At 68.0% G+C, this 16,442-nt stretch overlaps 2 protein-coding genes across 2 annotated transcripts; one reads left to right on the top strand and one right to left on the bottom strand.

Annotated features, from left to right (window-relative positions):
• Nucleotides 1-8,029: 8,029 nt before the first annotated feature.
• LOC137486585 (actin nucleation-promoting factor WASL-like) lies at nt 8,030-9,496 on the top strand. The gene is made up of 3 exons (XM_068212018.1): nt 8,030-8,081; nt 8,243-8,495; nt 9,238-9,496. The coding sequence occupies exons 2-3, from the start codon at nt 8,247-8,249 to the stop codon at nt 9,334-9,336; spliced, it is 348 nt and encodes a 115-aa protein (XP_068068119.1). The 5' UTR covers nt 8,030-8,081; nt 8,243-8,246; the 3' UTR covers nt 9,337-9,496.
• Nucleotides 9,497-9,826: 330 nt separating this feature from the next.
• Nucleotides 9,827-14,129, bottom strand: LOC137487089 (all-trans-retinol 13,14-reductase-like). Its single transcript, XM_068212728.1, is given in 12 exon segments — nt 9,827-10,054; nt 10,235-10,394; nt 10,482-10,648; nt 10,784-10,893; nt 10,978-11,116; nt 11,572-11,697; nt 11,788-11,985; nt 12,296-12,491; nt 12,908-13,137; nt 13,685-13,808; nt 13,810-13,868; nt 13,961-14,129. Coding segments are annotated over 12 exon segments (1,824 nt in total). The 3' UTR covers nt 9,827-9,908.
• Between the last annotated feature and the right edge of the window lie 2,313 nt (nt 14,130-16,442).

The following is a 16,442-nucleotide window of genomic DNA, read 5'->3' as shown; positions in this document are numbered from 1 at the left end:
GCCGGGAGCTGTCCCGGTGACCTCATCGGCCGTGGCTGGCCCCGCGCCCGCAGCCTGGCGGGGACGGTGGCTCCGCTGCCACGTGGCCGCGTCGTGGCGCTGCCAGCACCCGCCTCGCACCCTCCGCCACCCCCATGGCGGGGCAGGGGGGGTCCCCTGGGGGAGGGCCGTACCCCAAAACCTTGGTGCGAGCGGCTGAAAACCCCGAGAGCCCCCCAGGAGGGAGGGGGTGATGGTTTGGTGGCTTTGGGGGGGCAGACCTGTGGGGTGTCCTCGGGGTGCCAAAGGGCTCATCTGGCACCAAGGTCTCCCCAAAAATCTGCGGCTTTGAGGGGGATCTGACTGCCGGGGGGAGCCAGGCACTGCTTGGGGTTCTTGGGTTGGGGTTGGGGTATTTGGATTGGTGGGAGGAGCTGTTGGGGTGGGGTCCTCAGGTGGTTTGGGTGCTTGGGTTGGGGTCCTCGGGTTCCTGGGGTTGTTTGGGTTGGGGGTTACCTGGGGTTGTTTGGGTTGGGGGTTACCTGGGGTAGAGTGGTTGGGGTTTGGGGTGTTGGGTTGGGGTGTTTGGAGTTTTTGAGTTGGGGCTGTTGGGGTTGTTGGGGTTGGGGGATTGGTGGTTGGGATTATTGGGGTATTTGCCTGGTTTGGGTTCCTGGGCTGGGGGTCAGGACCCAGCTGTGGACTCAAGACCCTTCCTCCCCAAAAGAAGAGCTGGGGCCAGGCAGGGGGAGCAGGGCCCGTGCCCCCCCCCGGCCCCGCCGCCCCCAGCGAGGGTCGCTCCAGCTGGAGCTCGGCCCAGCAGCAGCAGCAGCGATGCTCCAGCTCCAGCTCTAGCTCTTCCTCCTCCTCCTCCTCCTCCTCCCCGGCCCCACGTCAGCACCTCCCTGCCCGCTCCCCCAGTTGATCCCAGTTCCCTGCCAGGGGCCGGGAGCGGCACGGCCGAGGGGGGGTTAACTCTTCCCTCACAGCCCGGCAGTGTCCCCTCGTCCCTTCCGTGCCCCCCCCCAGCCCCACGGGATCCCCCAAACCGACGCGGTTCCCCCAGGGCCACCCTTATCCCACGGTGTCCCCATTCCTGACGGGGTGTCCCCCATTCCTGCAGTGTCCCCCGATCCCCGCAGTGTCCCCCTGTCCCTTCCCTGCTCCCCCACCCCCGCAGCGCTCCCCATCTCCAGGGAATCCCCATTTCTGATGGGGTCCCCTCATCCTTTCCGTGTCCCCCCCATCCCCACGGTGTCCCCCCCATCCCCACGGTGTCCCCCCCGTCCCCACGGTGTCCCCCCCATCCCCACGGTGTCCCCCCCGTCCCCGCCACGTCCCTTTGGCAGCGGGACTCGGCCGTCGTGGAAATAGAGCGGGGGGGGGGGGGCTGGAAGGGGGGGGAACTGGGGGAACTGGGCGTGGTGTGTCCGTGTGGGCGTGGCCTGCGGGGAGGGGGCGCGGCCACCCAACAAAAGGGTTTCAAAGGGATGAAATTGGGGCAAAGCCAGAAAACTTTAAAAGACTTTCCCTCCCCCCCCCCCGCCCCCAGCAAAAAAAAAAAAAAAAAAAAAAAGAAAACAACCCCCGTCCGGCGGGCTTTTCCCTGGCTCTGCACACGTGTGAGGGGAAACTGAGGCACGGCGGGGCCGGGGGGAGCCCACGGTGTCCCCATGGCACGGGCGGTGCCGGGGATCCCGCACAGACCGCAGCAGAGGCAACAGCGGGGAGCAAGGCAGGGGGGGTCCCCCCGGCCCGCGGGCCCCGCCGGGAGCAGCCGTGTCCCCACGCGGGGACAGCGGCGGTGGCGGGGACGCGGCGGGTGCCCGACACATTCCGCCGGCCGCCGCCTCCTCCCTCGGCGGGGCTGCTGAAGCCCGCACCCCCCCAGCCGAAATTCGGGGCGGGCGCACGATGCCCTTGGCTCGCACCCCACCCCTGACACGTCTCCGGCGCAGCCTCCACGTCGGCAGCGGGAGGGGGGCCCGGGGGCTGCGCCGGTGGCTGGGGGGGCTGGGGGGGGGGGTCCCCGCCTTGTGCCGGGCCGGGACCCACTCTGCTCACCCCCGCGGGGCTCGGAATGGGAAGCATCCCCCGAGGTACCGGCAGGGCACCGGGCAGGGCTGGGGACACCGCCGCTGGCAGGGCTGGGACTGCCACGCTGTGCCACGGGCAGGGCTGGGGACAGTGCCACCGGCAGGGCTGGGGTGTGCCACGCTGTGCCACAGGAAGGGCTGGGCCGCGGGCAGGGGTGGGGACAACCCACGCTGTGCCACGGGAAAGGCTGGGGACACTGTGCCGTGGGACAGAGCGGGGACACGCCACGCCGTGCCACAGGCAGGGCTGGCATGTGGCACTGGCAGCGCTTGGGGACTCACCACGGGCGGCACCGGGGGGCTGCACCCCCAGACCACCGACAGGACACTCTCAGGGCCAGATAAAGGTGGGTGCCCAGCCCTGCCCGTGGGCACAGCACATCCCGTGGGCACTGGCAGGCCCGGGCACACTGGGCTGTGCCATGGGGACATGCTGGGTGCCACGCCGAGGGCTGTGGGACACCAGTGACACCTGTGGCACCAACGGGCTCACCCCCAAGGGGGGCAGGGGGTCAGTGCTGCTCTGCAGGGCTTGGGGGGATAACAGGGGGTTGTGGTGAGCCCAAGGGGGTTGTAGGGGCTGGTGGTGCCACACTGTGAAGTGCCCCTTGGCTGTGACGCTGTCCCTTGTGCCAGCTGCCTGTCTGTCCCTTCTCTCATGTAACCTGTCATCCATCCTTCCATCTACCATCTGTCCATCCATCCACCATCTGTCCATCCATCATCCATCATCCATCCATCATCCATCATCCATCATCCATCCATCCATCATCCATCATCCATCATCCATCCATCCATCATCTATCATCCATCCATCATCCATCCATCCATCATCCATCCATCCATCCATCCATCATCCATCCATCCATCCATCATCCATCCATCCATCATCTATCCATCCATCATCCATCCATCCATCATCCATCCATCATCCATCATCCATCCATCATCCATCCATCCATCATTCATCCATCATCTATCCATCCCTCATCCATCCATCCATCATTCATCCATCCATCATCCATCCATCCATCCATCATCCATCCATCCATCCATCATCCATCCATCCATCCATCCATCCATCCATCCATCCATCATCTATCCATCCCTCATCCATCCATCCATCATTCATCCATCCATCATCCATCCATTCCTCCATCATCCATCCATCCATCCATCCATCCATCCATCCATCATCCATCCATCCATCCATCTATCCATCCATCCATCATCTATCCATCCCTCATCCATCCATCCATCATTCATCCATCCATCATCCATCCATCCATCCATCATCCATCCATCCATCCATCCATCCATCCATCCATCCATCCATCATCCATCCCTCATCCATCCATCATCCATCGATCCATCGATCCATCGATCCATCGATCCATCCATCGATCCATCCATCCATCCCTCATCCATCCCTCATCCCTCATCCATCCATCCATCCCATCTGACTACTTTACACCCTTTTTATGTATTTCTCCCCCCATCCCTCTGCCCCTCCATCCCTTCTCCATCCCCACAGGAGCTCGGGTGGGTGCAGCCCCTGCGTGTGCCGAGGTGTGCCGGGCGTGCGCAGCCACACGCCTGTGTCACGCGTGTGCTCTCAGGGACAGACCCCCAGGGGCTACCCCCGACCCCACCCGATGCCGCCATGGCCGCGGTGGCACCCTTAGCCCGTTCCCGTTCCCGGTCCCGGTGGAACCCCGCTGTCCCTCGGCCGGTGCCGGGTGGCCGCGCTGCCGGCGGTGTCCGGCTCCAGCCCGGCGGCCGGGAGCCAAATTCCTCCGCCTCCGCAGGAAGCCGTCGGCGCTGGCGGCGCAGCGGGGCCGGGCCCGGCCGGAGGGATGCCGGAGGGATGCCGGGGCGGAGGAGAGAAAGCAGGTCAGCCCCGAGCCGCCAGCGTCACCCTGGCAGCGGCAGCGGCGGCTCCTTCGAGGAAGCAGGGCGAGGATCCGGCCCCGTGACGTCCCTCCGGCCCGGCCTGGCCGAGGCGCGCTCGCTCGAGGAACCTGCCCGGCCCCGGGGCCTGGGGAGCCCCAGGCAGGGGGGGTTTGCTCCCCACAGCCTGAGCGTGAGGAGGGGGCGTCTCCTGACGTGGGCTTGGCTCGGCCGTCGCTGTCCCGGGAGCCTTAAGGGTGGGACGAGAGAACGTTCGGCTCAGGCAGTGCCGGCTCTGTGTCCCCAGGATTTCCTTCCCTGGGTGCTGCTCCCATCCCTGGGCACTGTTCCCATCCCCGGGTACCGCTCCCGCCCCGGATGCTGCTCTCTGCGGTCCCTCCAAGCCCAGGTGATGTCCCCAGCCCAGGTCCCGCTCCCTCTCCAGGCGCTGAGCTCACCCTGATCCCTGCTCCCATTCCTGGGTGCTGCTCCCACCCTCGGTGCCAACCCCCTCCCGGCCAGTCCTCCTCCCCAGGCCGGAATCCCCCTCCCATGCCCTCCTCCCTAAACCCTTCCCCCCACGCTGTCCCCCTCCCCGCGGTGGCATCGGGGGGTCCCTGCCCTTCTCCCGCACTCCCTCCCTCCTGCCGGCGCTGCTCAAACACAAACACGGCTCAGTGGAAAATGTGACCGGCCGATAACTGGGGCCGAGCCGGGGCCAACTGGAACAGCACGGGCTTGGCTGCGACCCCGGCCGAGCCCGGGCTGGGTGGGGGACCGGGGGAGCCGGCGGGGGGGACAGCTCGGGACTCCCTCGCACCTCGCTCCTCCCCACCCCCGGCACCGCTCTGGCAGCAGCCTGGTCACAGGCACGGGACACGGGGGAAGAGGGGACACCGAGGTGCTCAGAGCCTGGTGGCACCTGGCTCCGGCCCAGCCCTGCCCTGCAGCGGGGCAGAGACCCCAGGGATGGTGGCAGGACGGAAATGCCCTGGGATGGTGACAAGAGGAGAGGATGAGGCACCCAGGGATGGTGACAAGAGGAGAGGATGAGGTGCCCAGGGATGGTGACAAGAGGAGAGGATGAGGCGCCCAGGGATGGTGACAAGAGGAGAGGATGAGGTGCCCTGGGATGGTGGCAAGAGGAGAGGATGAGGTGCCCTGGGATGGTGGCAAGAGGAGAGGATGAGGTCCCCAGGGATGGTGGCGCCTGGGCAGCACAGAGATGCCCAAGGACAGTGGCACATGGCCAGGACAGAGATGCCCATGGGTGATGCTGGGTGGGCAGCATGGAAATGCTCAGGGATGGTGCTGGAGGGGGAGGTTGGTGACATCCTGGGATGGTGACAGATGGGGACAGTTAAGATGCTCAGGGATGGTGACGTGTGCAGGACGGAGATGCCCTGGGAGGATGGAGATGCCGGGAATTGTGCTGGGTGGGGGCATGGAGATGCCTGGGATGGTGGTACATGGGCAGGACAGAGACAGCTTGCAATGGTGGCACATGAGTGGATGGAGACGCCCAGGGATGGTGCCGGGCAGGGAGGATGGAGGTGCCCAGGGACGGTGCTGATGGCGAGGATGGCAGTGCCAGCTGGGCAGGATGCAGATGCCCGGTGCCGGTGCCAGGTGAGGAGGATGCAGGTGCCCGAGGTCGCTGCCAGGAGGGCACAGGGAGGTGCAAGCCCGGCCCCGCGGCCGGAGGTGTGTGGGCCGGGAGCAGCCGCGGCCGAGGAGCCCGTTTGTTTCTCATTAGCGGCTCTTGGCAGGAGCTGTGGAAAAAATAGCTTCAAACAGGGAGCTGGAAGGGAAAAGGCTGGGCCGAGGGAGGGGAGAGGGGCCGCGGTGGGGAAGGGGGGCACGGGGCCAGGCGGGGGCGGGGAGGGGGCTGGGGGGACGGTGGCCTGGATGGGGATGGGGACAGGGGGACACACTGGGTCCTCTCGTCAGCGTCGCGGTGGCCGAGGAGCGGCGGCGGCATCCGTGTGGGGATCTCGGTCGTGCGTGTGCCTGTGCACACTTGGACACGCTTGCACACGCGTGTGTGCACAGGGCAGCGAGCACAGCGCGTGTGTGCGCACCCCACGGCCCGAGCGGCCCTGGGGAAGGGACAGGGACACACGGCCGGGGACCTTCCTCCGCAAGGGGCATCCCGGCCCCCGCTCTCCCAGGGAAACCGAGGCACACCGGGAGCGCCTGTGGGGCCCCGGCCCCGCCCCGCCGTGGGGCCGCAGCCACCGCCGGTTCTCACGTTTTTTGGGGGGCCCCGTCATCGCGGGTTACGCAACCGCGCGTCTGCGAACGCCGGCAGCGCGGCCGAGGCAGCCCGGAGCGGGCGGGGGGAGAGCGGGGCTGCCCGGGGTCCTCCCCGCCTCGTACCACGGCGAGGATTTAGCGGTGACAGCGGCGCGTCCCACCCCGGTGTGGCTGTGCCCGGGCGGCACCGGTGCCCGGCTGTCCCGCGTGTCCCGTCCCGGGACGCCGCCCTGGCCTGGGAAACGGGAGAGCGGCGAGACGGGGTCACCTGGGGACACGGCCGGGGATGGCGCTTGTCCCTGCGCCGGGGCTGGTGGCACCGTGGCAGCCTTGGCAGCCGGGCGCGGGGTTGGCACAGCCGTCCCTGAGGGCACAGGGTCCGTGTGCCAGGGGATGATGTGCGTGTGTGACCGTCTGTGTGTCTGTCTGTGTGTCCGTGTGTGTGTGTGTGTGTGTGTGTGTGTGTCCAGGAGTGTGCACCCTTCGTTCCCGTTCCCGTTTTCCCGTTCCCGTTCCTGTTCCTGCCCGGTGCGGCCACCAGCACCCACCTGGCGTCGCGGATGTTTCTGCCTCCAGCTGGGATTTCATTCCCCGCGGCTGGTGTGGAGCCCGAAGGGAGCCCCGGGCACCCTCTCATGCCCTGGGGGACACGAGGGGACACCCACCCAGCGCCCCGGGCTGGGCTCGTGGGGCAGCACCCGGCCCCGGGGGGGGAAGGAGCCCGGTGTCCGGCAGCAGAGACCCGACAAACTCATTTCAGCCAGCACTGAGGGGGGGCTCACCTGGCTGAGGGGGGGCTCTGCCGCATCGGCAGGCCGATTCTGGGGGGTCCCCACCAGGGCACAGGAGGACATGTGGTGGCAAATCCCCCGCTAAGCCCTTGAGCCAATTACGCGGCTGGAGCTGCCTGACCCGTGCGGCCAAGCCCCGGTGCCCAGGGCAGCCCTAAACCCCTTAGGGGGATGATCCTGCTTAGGGCATCCCACGGCCCGATCCCCCCGACCTTCCGCGGCTCCAGCTCCCCCTCCCAAACCGTCCCCTTGGTCCCACACCTGCCACCGCCTCCTCGTCTGCTCTCGGGCCACTCACCCGCTTTGTCACCCGCTGTCGCGGGGCCGGAGGCGCAGCGTGGGGCACGTCCGGATCACCCCCGGATCACGCCAGGTTCACCCACCGGCTCACCCCCCGGATCACCTCTGGTTCACCCTCAGATCGCCCCCGGATCACCTCAGGATCACCCCCGGTTCACTCCCCGCCTCTCCCTCCGAATTACCCCCGGATCATCCCCGAGTCACCCCTGGATCATCCCCGAGTCACCCCCGAATCACCCCCGGATCGCCCCCGGATCGCCCCCGGATCGCCCCGGCGCGGGGCTCAGGCGCTGATGGGATTTGGGAGCTTACGGTGCTGAGCCGGCGGCTCTTCACACCCGCGGGGGGATCTCGCTCCTTCGGCCTCACCGCTGGCTCCTCACCCTCCCCTCGGCCCAGGCACGACTCCTGGCAGGGCCAGGGGTCCCCTGTGTCACCCCGAACACCCCTTGTGTCACCCTGAGCACGCCCTGCGCCACCCAGGCCACCCCTCTCATCCCCCCAGTTCGGGGACAGCCCCCCTCAGCAAGGTGCCAGCCCCCCTTGGCATGGTCCCACCCTTTAAAAAGCCCCCAAGTGGCCCAAGTTACCCCAAACTGACCCACGGCGGGGTGCCCCGAGGGCCCCCCACCCAGGGCAAGGTCCGCAGTGGGGCAGGGAGGGTGCAAAGGGCGGCGGGTGTGGGACGCTGGGCGCGGGCCGTGGGGTGGCCCCGGTCCAGAGTGCGGCTGTGGCACGGAGGTGACGCGGCGGCGCCGGGGGACACCGGGTTCGTTGGCGGGGGGCCAGGGGGCCATGCCCGGGAGGGGTCCCTGGGGAGGGGGACGGGGGGGATGGAGACGTGGAGAGACCCTGGGAGCTCTGCGGGTGTGGGGACAGGGCTGGGCGGGGACATGCCAGCCCCCAGCACGCACTTCTTGGTGTTCCCAGGGCCATGTTCTTCATCATCATCATCACCTTCGTAGCCATCACCGTCCTCCTCCTCATCTTCCACATCATCCGCAAGCTCTGCCAGGACCCCGTGCCCCCCCCCGCCTACAGGAGCCCGCAGGGTCCCGCACCCGCCCCGCCCTACAGAGACCCCCAGGGCTCCGTGCCCCCCGCGCTGACCCTGCTGCCCACGCTGCCCAGTCTGCCCAGCGCCGCCATCCCCGTGGGGCTGGAGCCCCCGCCCTACAGCGAGGTGGGTCCCGCCCGGTGTGGGGCTGGGCTGAGCCCGGAATAGGGGCCGGGGGGGGGGGACTGTGGGGTGGGGGGTGATGGGATGTGGGGTGCGGGGTGATGGGATGTGGGGTGTGGTGTGATGGGATGTGGGGTGCGGGGTGATGGGGTGTGGGGTGGGGGGTGATGGGATGTGGGGTGATGGGATGTTGGGTGATGGGATGTGGGGTGATGGGATGTGGGGTGTAGGGTGATGGGATGTGGGGTGTGGGGTGATGGGATGTGGGGTGATGGGATGTGGGGTGTGGGGTGATGGGGTGTGGGGTGGGGGGTGATGGGATGTGGGGTGATGGGATGTTGGGTGATGGGATGTGGGGTGATGGGATGTGGGGTGTAGGGTGATGGGATGTGGGGTGTGGGGTGATGGGATGTGGGGTGATGGGATGTGGGGTGTGGGGTGATGGGATGTGGGGTGTGAGGTGATGGGATGTGGGGTGATGGGATGTGGGGTGTGGGGTGATGGGATGTGGGGTGTGGGGTGATGGGATGTGGGGTGTGGGGTGATGGGATGTGGGGTGATGGGATGTGGGGTGTGGGGTGATGGGATGTGGGGTGTGGGGTGATGGGATGTGGGGTGGGGGGTGCTGGGGCATGGGGCGCTGGGTGCTGGGCTGCCTTACCCACGAAGGGGGACAGCCTCTTTCCCTGGGGAGCCCCCTGAGTGTGCCACATGTCCCCCCGCACTGATGCCCCCTCGCCCTCAGGTGACAGCCAAGCCCTTCCTGTACCCCGTGCCCGAGGGGCCGTGCCCCGAATGTGGCCACAACCCCACAGCTCAACCCCCCTTCACCACCTGGACCTAGAGGTGACACCCTCCAAGGACAGCTGGTGACAACGTTCCCCTTCACTCGGGGGGACATGGACCTTTCGGGACCACCCGCATGGCCTGGGCTCATGGCCCCCCATTTCCACAAGCCGTCCCACTGAGAATTCCCCTATTTATTATATTTAAAAGTGTGAAGAATTCCGGACTCTGCTGGGAGGAGGACGGGGCTGGAGAAGCTCGGGGAGTACAAAGGGAGAAGGGGGGAAATTTTAAGGGGGTTCTGCACGCCCCATTTACCCCCAGCTGTGGGTGCTCCCTGTGCCCATCCCCATCCCATCCCTATCCCAACCCCATCCCCATCCCAACCCTCTCTCCGTTCCGGTCTCACCCCTATCCCTATTCCCATCCCATCCCATCCCTGTCCCCATCCCTATTCCAGTCCCTGTCCCTATCCCACCCCTCTCCCGCCCCCATCTCCATCCTCTCCCCAAAGACAGGTACTGGCCACTGGGACAGCGGGGTTTATTGAGCTGGGAGCCACTCCCAGCCCGGAGCCATCCCCGAGGACAGGTGTCCCCGAGGACAGGTGTCCCCAGGCCCGCTGTCCCCTCACGCCGTGTGCCGGCCCTGGCGCCGCTTGATTTTCCTCTTGAGGAACAGCAGGTCCAGGTAGAGCAGGCGGCCCAGGACGGCCGAGGCGCAGAGCAGCCCCCCGTGCACGGCCCCCGCCAGCCCGCAGGAAAACACGTCCTGCCCTGAGGACAGCCACCGTGGCACAGGGACACCACGGGGGGCACACGGCCACCCCCGGGGCGGGACACAGCCACCACCATGGGGGATGTGGCCACCACCCACTGCAGGGACACCTTGGGGACACCACCCAGAGCCTGGAGCTGCTCACGGGGACAGCAGGACATGGGGACACAGCCCCTCACCTGTCAGGTAGAGGTTCCTCACGGGTGTCTCGGGTCTCAGGGCGGCCACCACGGCGGGGCTGAAGCGGCGCAGGTCGTGCTCGCTGCCGTACATCTCCCCCCGCGCAGCCCCCAGGTAGTACTGGTTGCTGAGCGGGGTCGCCGCCTCCACGAACTCCACCTGCACAGAACGGGGGCTCACGGGTGGAACCCCACCCCCCGGGGCACCCCGGCCCTGTGGGACAGCCCGGCCCATCCCTTGGGGCACCTTGTCCCGCAGGTGCGGGAAGCGGAGCAGGGCCCTCTCCAGCAGCCGCTGGGCGATGTCCATCTTGTAGCGCTGGTAGTCGGGGCCGCGGTGGCGGGGGCGGCTCCCGGCCCACTCCTCGAACCACTCGTACCGTGCCATGGTCAGGATGGTCATGCAGGACCTGCCTGCGGGGCGGGGACAGCCGGTGACACCCCCCTGGGGGTACCGGTGGCAGCGCCCACCCCGTGCCGGGGGGATTGCAGATTCCCCGAGCCCGCGGAGGGGAGCTGGGGGGACGCGGGGGCCCCCCCGGAGGGTACCTGGGTGCCGCTGCTCGTACGTGGGGTCCTTGGCGGCGGGGAAGGTGATGAACATCATGGCCAGGTTCTCGGGGACGTCGTCGCGGCTCAGGGCGGCGTACCGGGTCATCCTGCGGGAACACAGGGGTGTGGTGCCCCCCCCCGTGCCCCCCACCCACCCGCCGTGCCCCCCCAGGGCTGCCGGGACCCCTCACATGGCATCCAGGTCGTTGTGGGGGTAGATCCAGAAGTTGGTGGGGGGCAGGCCCAGCTCGGCCGCGCTGCCCCGCAGCCCCACGAACACCAGGAAGGAGCCCATGCCCGGCCGCACCATGGCCAGGCAGGAGCGGACACCTGCGGGGACACGGGGGTGACACCTGACCCTGCTTGTGCAGGGACACGGGGGTGACACCTGACCCTGCCCGGACAGGGACACGGGGGTGGCACCTGACCCTGCCCGGATAGGGACACGGGGGTGGCACCTGACCCTGCCCGGGTAAGGACACGGGGGTGGCACCTGACCCTGCCCGCATAGGGACACGGGGGTGACACCTGACCCTGCCCGGATAGGGACACAGGGGTGGCACCTGACCCTGCTTGTGCAGGGACACGGGGGTGGCACCTGACCCTGCCCGTGCAGGGACACGGGGGTGGCACCTGACCCTGCCCGGATAGGGACACGGGGGTGGCACCTGACCCTGCCCGTGCAGGGACACGGGGGTGCCAGGAACGATGAGGACACTGGGGACACCAGGGATGCTGGGGACACCGAGGACGCGAGGGACACGGGGACACGAGCGCCACATTACCGGGGTGGCTGCGGACGTGGGGGGGCAGCAGCTTCCCGAAGGTGTTGAAGACCCCGGCGTCGGAGATGACCAGGGGGGCGCGGATCTCCAGCTCCTCCTCGCCGGGCCCCGCCCGCACCGCCACCCCTGGGGACACGCGGGGCGGGGGTCAGGGGGACACGCGGGGCGCTGCCACCGCGTCCCCAACCCGGGGGGGGGGGGGGTCCCGGCGCTCACCCAGGGCGGTGCCGTCGGCGCTGACGAGCACGCGCGTGACGGGGGCGCGCACGAGCACGGCCCCCCCCGCGCGCTCGATGACGGGCACGGCGTGGAAGGCGACCTCGCTCGCCCCCCCCCGCGGGTACCAGGCCCCGCGCTGGTAGTGGTGAAGCATCAGCGCGTTCACCAGGAAGCTCGAGTCCCGCGGCGCCGTGCCTGCGGCGACAGGGCAGGGTGACGAGGGCACGGCTGGCCCTGCCGTGTCGCGACGCGGCGCTCCTCACCGCGATATCGCCCTCCCTTATTGCGACACAGCCCTCCCGGGTCACCACGGTGCCCTCCCCTACCGCAACGCATCCTTCTACTGTCACGACACGGCCGCCCCCATCCCAACACAGCACTGCCCATGTCGTGATGGTGCCACCCCGGGTCGTGACACAACCTCCGCCACTGCAGTACCGCCCTCCTCCTCCACCTGGTGCCCTCCCTGTCGCGACAGCACCTCCCTATCGCGACGGCCCCTGACCGTAGAAGAGGTAGCCTAAGAGGGCGCGCAGGTCGGGGTTGGAGGTGAGCCGGGCCGCGGCCTGGCTGTGGCTAGTGGTGGCCATGCGGAAAACGGGGGACAGGCGGGGCAGGAGGCCCGAGCGGAGCAGGAGGGTGACGAGCCAGCGTGGGGACAGCTTCAGCAAGGCCAGCAGCGCCGCGTGCCGCGAGGCCACCTGTGTGACATCACCATGTGCCACCAGCAACACTGCCCTGCCTGGCCACCACCACGTCCTCGGGACTGTCACTGCTGTCACCCCAGGGCCACCCGTGGCTCAGCACTTGTCCCCCCAGCATCCGTGTCCTCACTGTCCCCAGAACTTGTCCCTACCATGCCCATCACCCGTGTCCTCTCTGTGTCCCCTCTGTGTCCCCTCTGTGCCCACTGCTTTTGTCCCCACCATTCCCACCACACCCATCACCCCTGTCCCCACCACCGCTGTCACTTTTGTCCCCACTGTGGCCACAGCCCCTTCCCCCAGCACAAGCACCCCCACGTCCACCCATCATCCACGTCTCCACCAGTGCCACCATCCCAAGCCCATCCCTGGGGACATGCCACCCCCGTGGGGAGGTGACCCCAGGGCCGCACCTTAGAGAGCTTCATGAACTCCCTGATGGCCGCCTTCTCGGCGGGGAACTGCTCCTCCAGCGCGGTGACAAAGGCCACCTTGCCGGAGCGCAGCAGGTAGCGCCGGGGTCCCAGGGTCACCTCGTCGTAGGGGTCAGGCAGGCGGTGCCAGCAGAGCTGCCCATCTGTCACCTGGTCCAGGGCCACCCGCAGGAGGCTCCCCTCGTGCAGCTGCCCCACGTAGTGGATGCCTGTGGCGTGGGGACAGGGGACACGGTGGGGGGACAGGGGGACATGGCATGGAGATGCAGCGGGAGCAGCCGTGGAGAGCAGGGTTTGGCTTTGCCTGGTGTGGCACTGAGGGGCAGGGGTGGGATCTGGGCATGGCAGGGACATGGCAGGGACATGGCAGGGACAGGGCAGGGACACTGCAGGGACAGGGCAGGGACAGGGCAGGGACATGGCAGGGACAGGGCAGGGACACTGCAGGGACAGGGCAGGGACAGGGCAGGGACATGGCAGGGACAGGGCAGGGACATGGCACAGACAGGGCAGGGACAGGGCAGGGACAGGGCAGGGACAGGGCAGGGACATGGCAGGGACACGGCAGGGACAGGGCAGGGACAGGGCAGGGACATGGCACACACCAGGGCTGGCAGCAGGTTCACAGTGGGGCCTCAGGGACGTGAGGGTGACAGGGGAGTGACAGGGGGTGACAGGGGGTGACAGGCAGTGACAAGGCATGAACAGGGGGGTGACGGGGGTGACAGGGCTGCCCGGGGGCCGGGGGATCCTCACCCACGTCGAACTCGACGCCGTGCTGCTGGAAGGTGTGGCAGCAGCCCCCGGCCTGGTCGTGCTGCTCCAGCACCAGCACCCGCCGGCCCGCCTTGGCCAGGGTGGCGGCCACCGTCAGGCCCCCCCACGCCACTGCCGATGACCACAGCGTCCAGCCGGTCCGGCACGCGCCGGGCGCTGAACCCTGAGCACATGCGTGTGACAGTGACGGCCAGGGCACGGCGAGCCCTGCACACCCAGCATCCCACAGGACACACGGACACACAGAACACTCACCCTGCTTCAGCACCCTGTCCCGGGCGCGCTGGTCAGTCACCAGTGGCCTTGGTGGCTCCAGGGGTGGCCCTGCAAAGGGGTTGCCAGATGGGGCCAGCAGCCGATGGGCCACCCGGGCCAGGGCCAGCATGGCCAGGGCCGCTGGCAGCAGCAGCAGCATGGGCCACATGGCTGTCACTGTGTGTGGCTCTGTACGGACACGGCAGGGACACGGCAGGGACACAGACACACACGGACACGGCAGGGACACACAGGGAGACACACGGACACACAGGGACACGGCAGGGACACACAGGGAGACACACGGACACACAGGGACACGGCAGGGACACACAGGGAGACACACGGACACACAGGGACACGGCAGGGACACAGCAGGAACACGGCAGGGACAGACACAGACACAGCAGGGACAAGGCAGGGACACACAGGGAGACACACGGACACGGTGTGGACACACAGGGACACACAGGGACACGGCAGGGACACGGCCCAGCCCGGCGTGTGCGGCCCCAGCCCTTATAGCCACGGCAGCTTAGGGACACGGGGATTATGGACTATGGACCTATGGACTGGCCAAGAGAGCGGCTTTAGAGCCAGCGCTGCTTAAAGACACAGAGCTCCCAGACACGGCACCCACGGACAGGGCACCCACGGACACGGCACCCACGGACAGGGCACACACGGACAGGGCACACATGGACAGGGCACCCACGGACACGGCACCCACGGACAGGGCACCATGGACAGGGCACACATGGACAGGGCACCCACGGACAGGGCACCATGGACAGGGCACACATGGACAGGGCACCCACGGACAGGGCACCATGGACAGGGCACCCACGGACACGGCACCCACGGACAGGGCACACACGGACAGGGCACCCACGGACAGGGCACCATGGGACAGGGCACCACGGACAGGACATCCACGGACAGGACATCCACGGACAGGGCACACACGGACAGGGCACCCACGGACAGGGCACCATGGACAGGGCACCACGGACACGGCACCCACGGACACGGCACCCACGGACAGGGCACCCACGGACTGGCACCATGGACAGGGCACCCACGGACACGGCGCTGCACACATAGACACGGGCACACCCACGCTTGTGCAAGGGGAGCCAAAACCCCCTTGCACGCCCAGACCCCCCTGCAAACCCCCTTGCACGCCCCCCACACACCCAGACCCCCTGCAAAACCCTTTGCACGCCCCCCACGCCCACTTGCACACCCAGACCCCCTGCAAACCCCCTTGCACGCCCCCCACACACCCAGACCCCCTGCAAAACCCCTTGCACACCCCTCCCACACACCCAGACTCCCTGCAAACCCCCTTGCACGCCCCCCCACGCCCACTTGCACACGCAGACCCCCTGCAAACCCCCTTGCACGCCCCCCACACACCCAGACCCCCCTGCAAACCCCCCTTGCACGCCCCCCACACACCCTTGCACGCCCACAGCCCCCCCCCCCGGTGCCTGCAGCTCTGCTGACCCCTCCCGGCAGCACCAAGGAAGGGCCCCGTGTGCGTGCAAGGTGACACGCGTGTGACACACTCATCCTCACCCCCCTCCCCGCCCTCCCAACGGCCTCCCAGCCCCAGCCTGGCGGGAAATGGCGATTTGCAGATAAAAAACCACCAGCGCCAGCAGGGACAGGGCTGGGGGTGAGGCGGCAGGTGTGACACAGGTGACACAGGTGACACAGGTGACACCAAGCCCCCCCTCGCGTTCACCACCAGGGACAAAGCCATTTTTCTCTCCTTTAATAAAATTCCCGGCAAAATACCAAAAAAGGGGGGGAACGGCGGGCAGGGACTGAGGGGACACGGGCTGCAGGGCCCGGGGCAGGAGGGGACACCCTGCACCCCCCGTGTCCCTTGGGGACACGCCATGTCACCACCCCAGACCCCCCCCGCAGCGAGTCCACAGCCCCCCACTGGGTTAATGACAGGGTTAATGACAAGGTCGGTTAAGGGTTAATTAAGGGTTAATTACAGGGCGCGGGGAGGGGGTTATTGCTACCTGGGAAGGGGTGACAGGGGACACAAGGGACAGTGAGCGACCCCCACCCCGGTAAGGGGAGAAGGGGGGTCCCCGAGGGGGGGGTTGTGGCCTGGGGGACAGGGAGGGGAGCCCCCCAACCCCGCACCCCCCCATCCCCAATCCGGGGGGGTCCCCACCCGGGGACAGGGGGGGCTTCCCCAGGTTCTGGCAGTGACTCAGCTGGGTGGGGGCTGTGCCCCCCCATGGGGACCCCCCTGGCTGCCCCTGCCCCTCCCCAGATTTGGGGCAGAGGAGGGGGGGAACAGAGGCTTGGCCTGGGGGGGCTCTGCAGAGAGCTCCCCCCGCCCCACGCGGGGCTGAGCAGCGAGCCCATCGCAGCGCTGGGTGAGACACAGCCCCCCTCGGCCCCCCAGCCCTCCTGCGTGGGTTGGGGGGGGTTGAGGGGAGGGTTCGGGGGGTCC

Source organism: Anomalospiza imberbis, chromosome 22 (genome assembly GCF_031753505.1).
Source record: "Anomalospiza imberbis isolate Cuckoo-Finch-1a 21T00152 chromosome 22, ASM3175350v1, whole genome shotgun sequence".
NCBI classification, from domain to species: domain Eukaryota; kingdom Metazoa; phylum Chordata; class Aves; order Passeriformes; family Viduidae; genus Anomalospiza; species Anomalospiza imberbis.
Note: the sequence above shows the minus strand (reverse complement) of the source record. Positions and strands in the feature narration are given on the sequence as shown.

Excerpts from the sequence above, each read along its gene's own strand:
- LOC137486585 (XM_068212018.1), top strand. The coding sequence starts at position 8,247 with ATGTTCTTCATCATCATCATCACCTTCGTAGCCATCACCGTCCTCCTC. Across the intron at positions 8,496-9,237 it reads AGCCCCCGCCCTACAGCGAG|GTGACAGCCAAGCCCTTCCT; the intron begins GTGGGTCCCGCC and ends CCTCGCCCTCAG.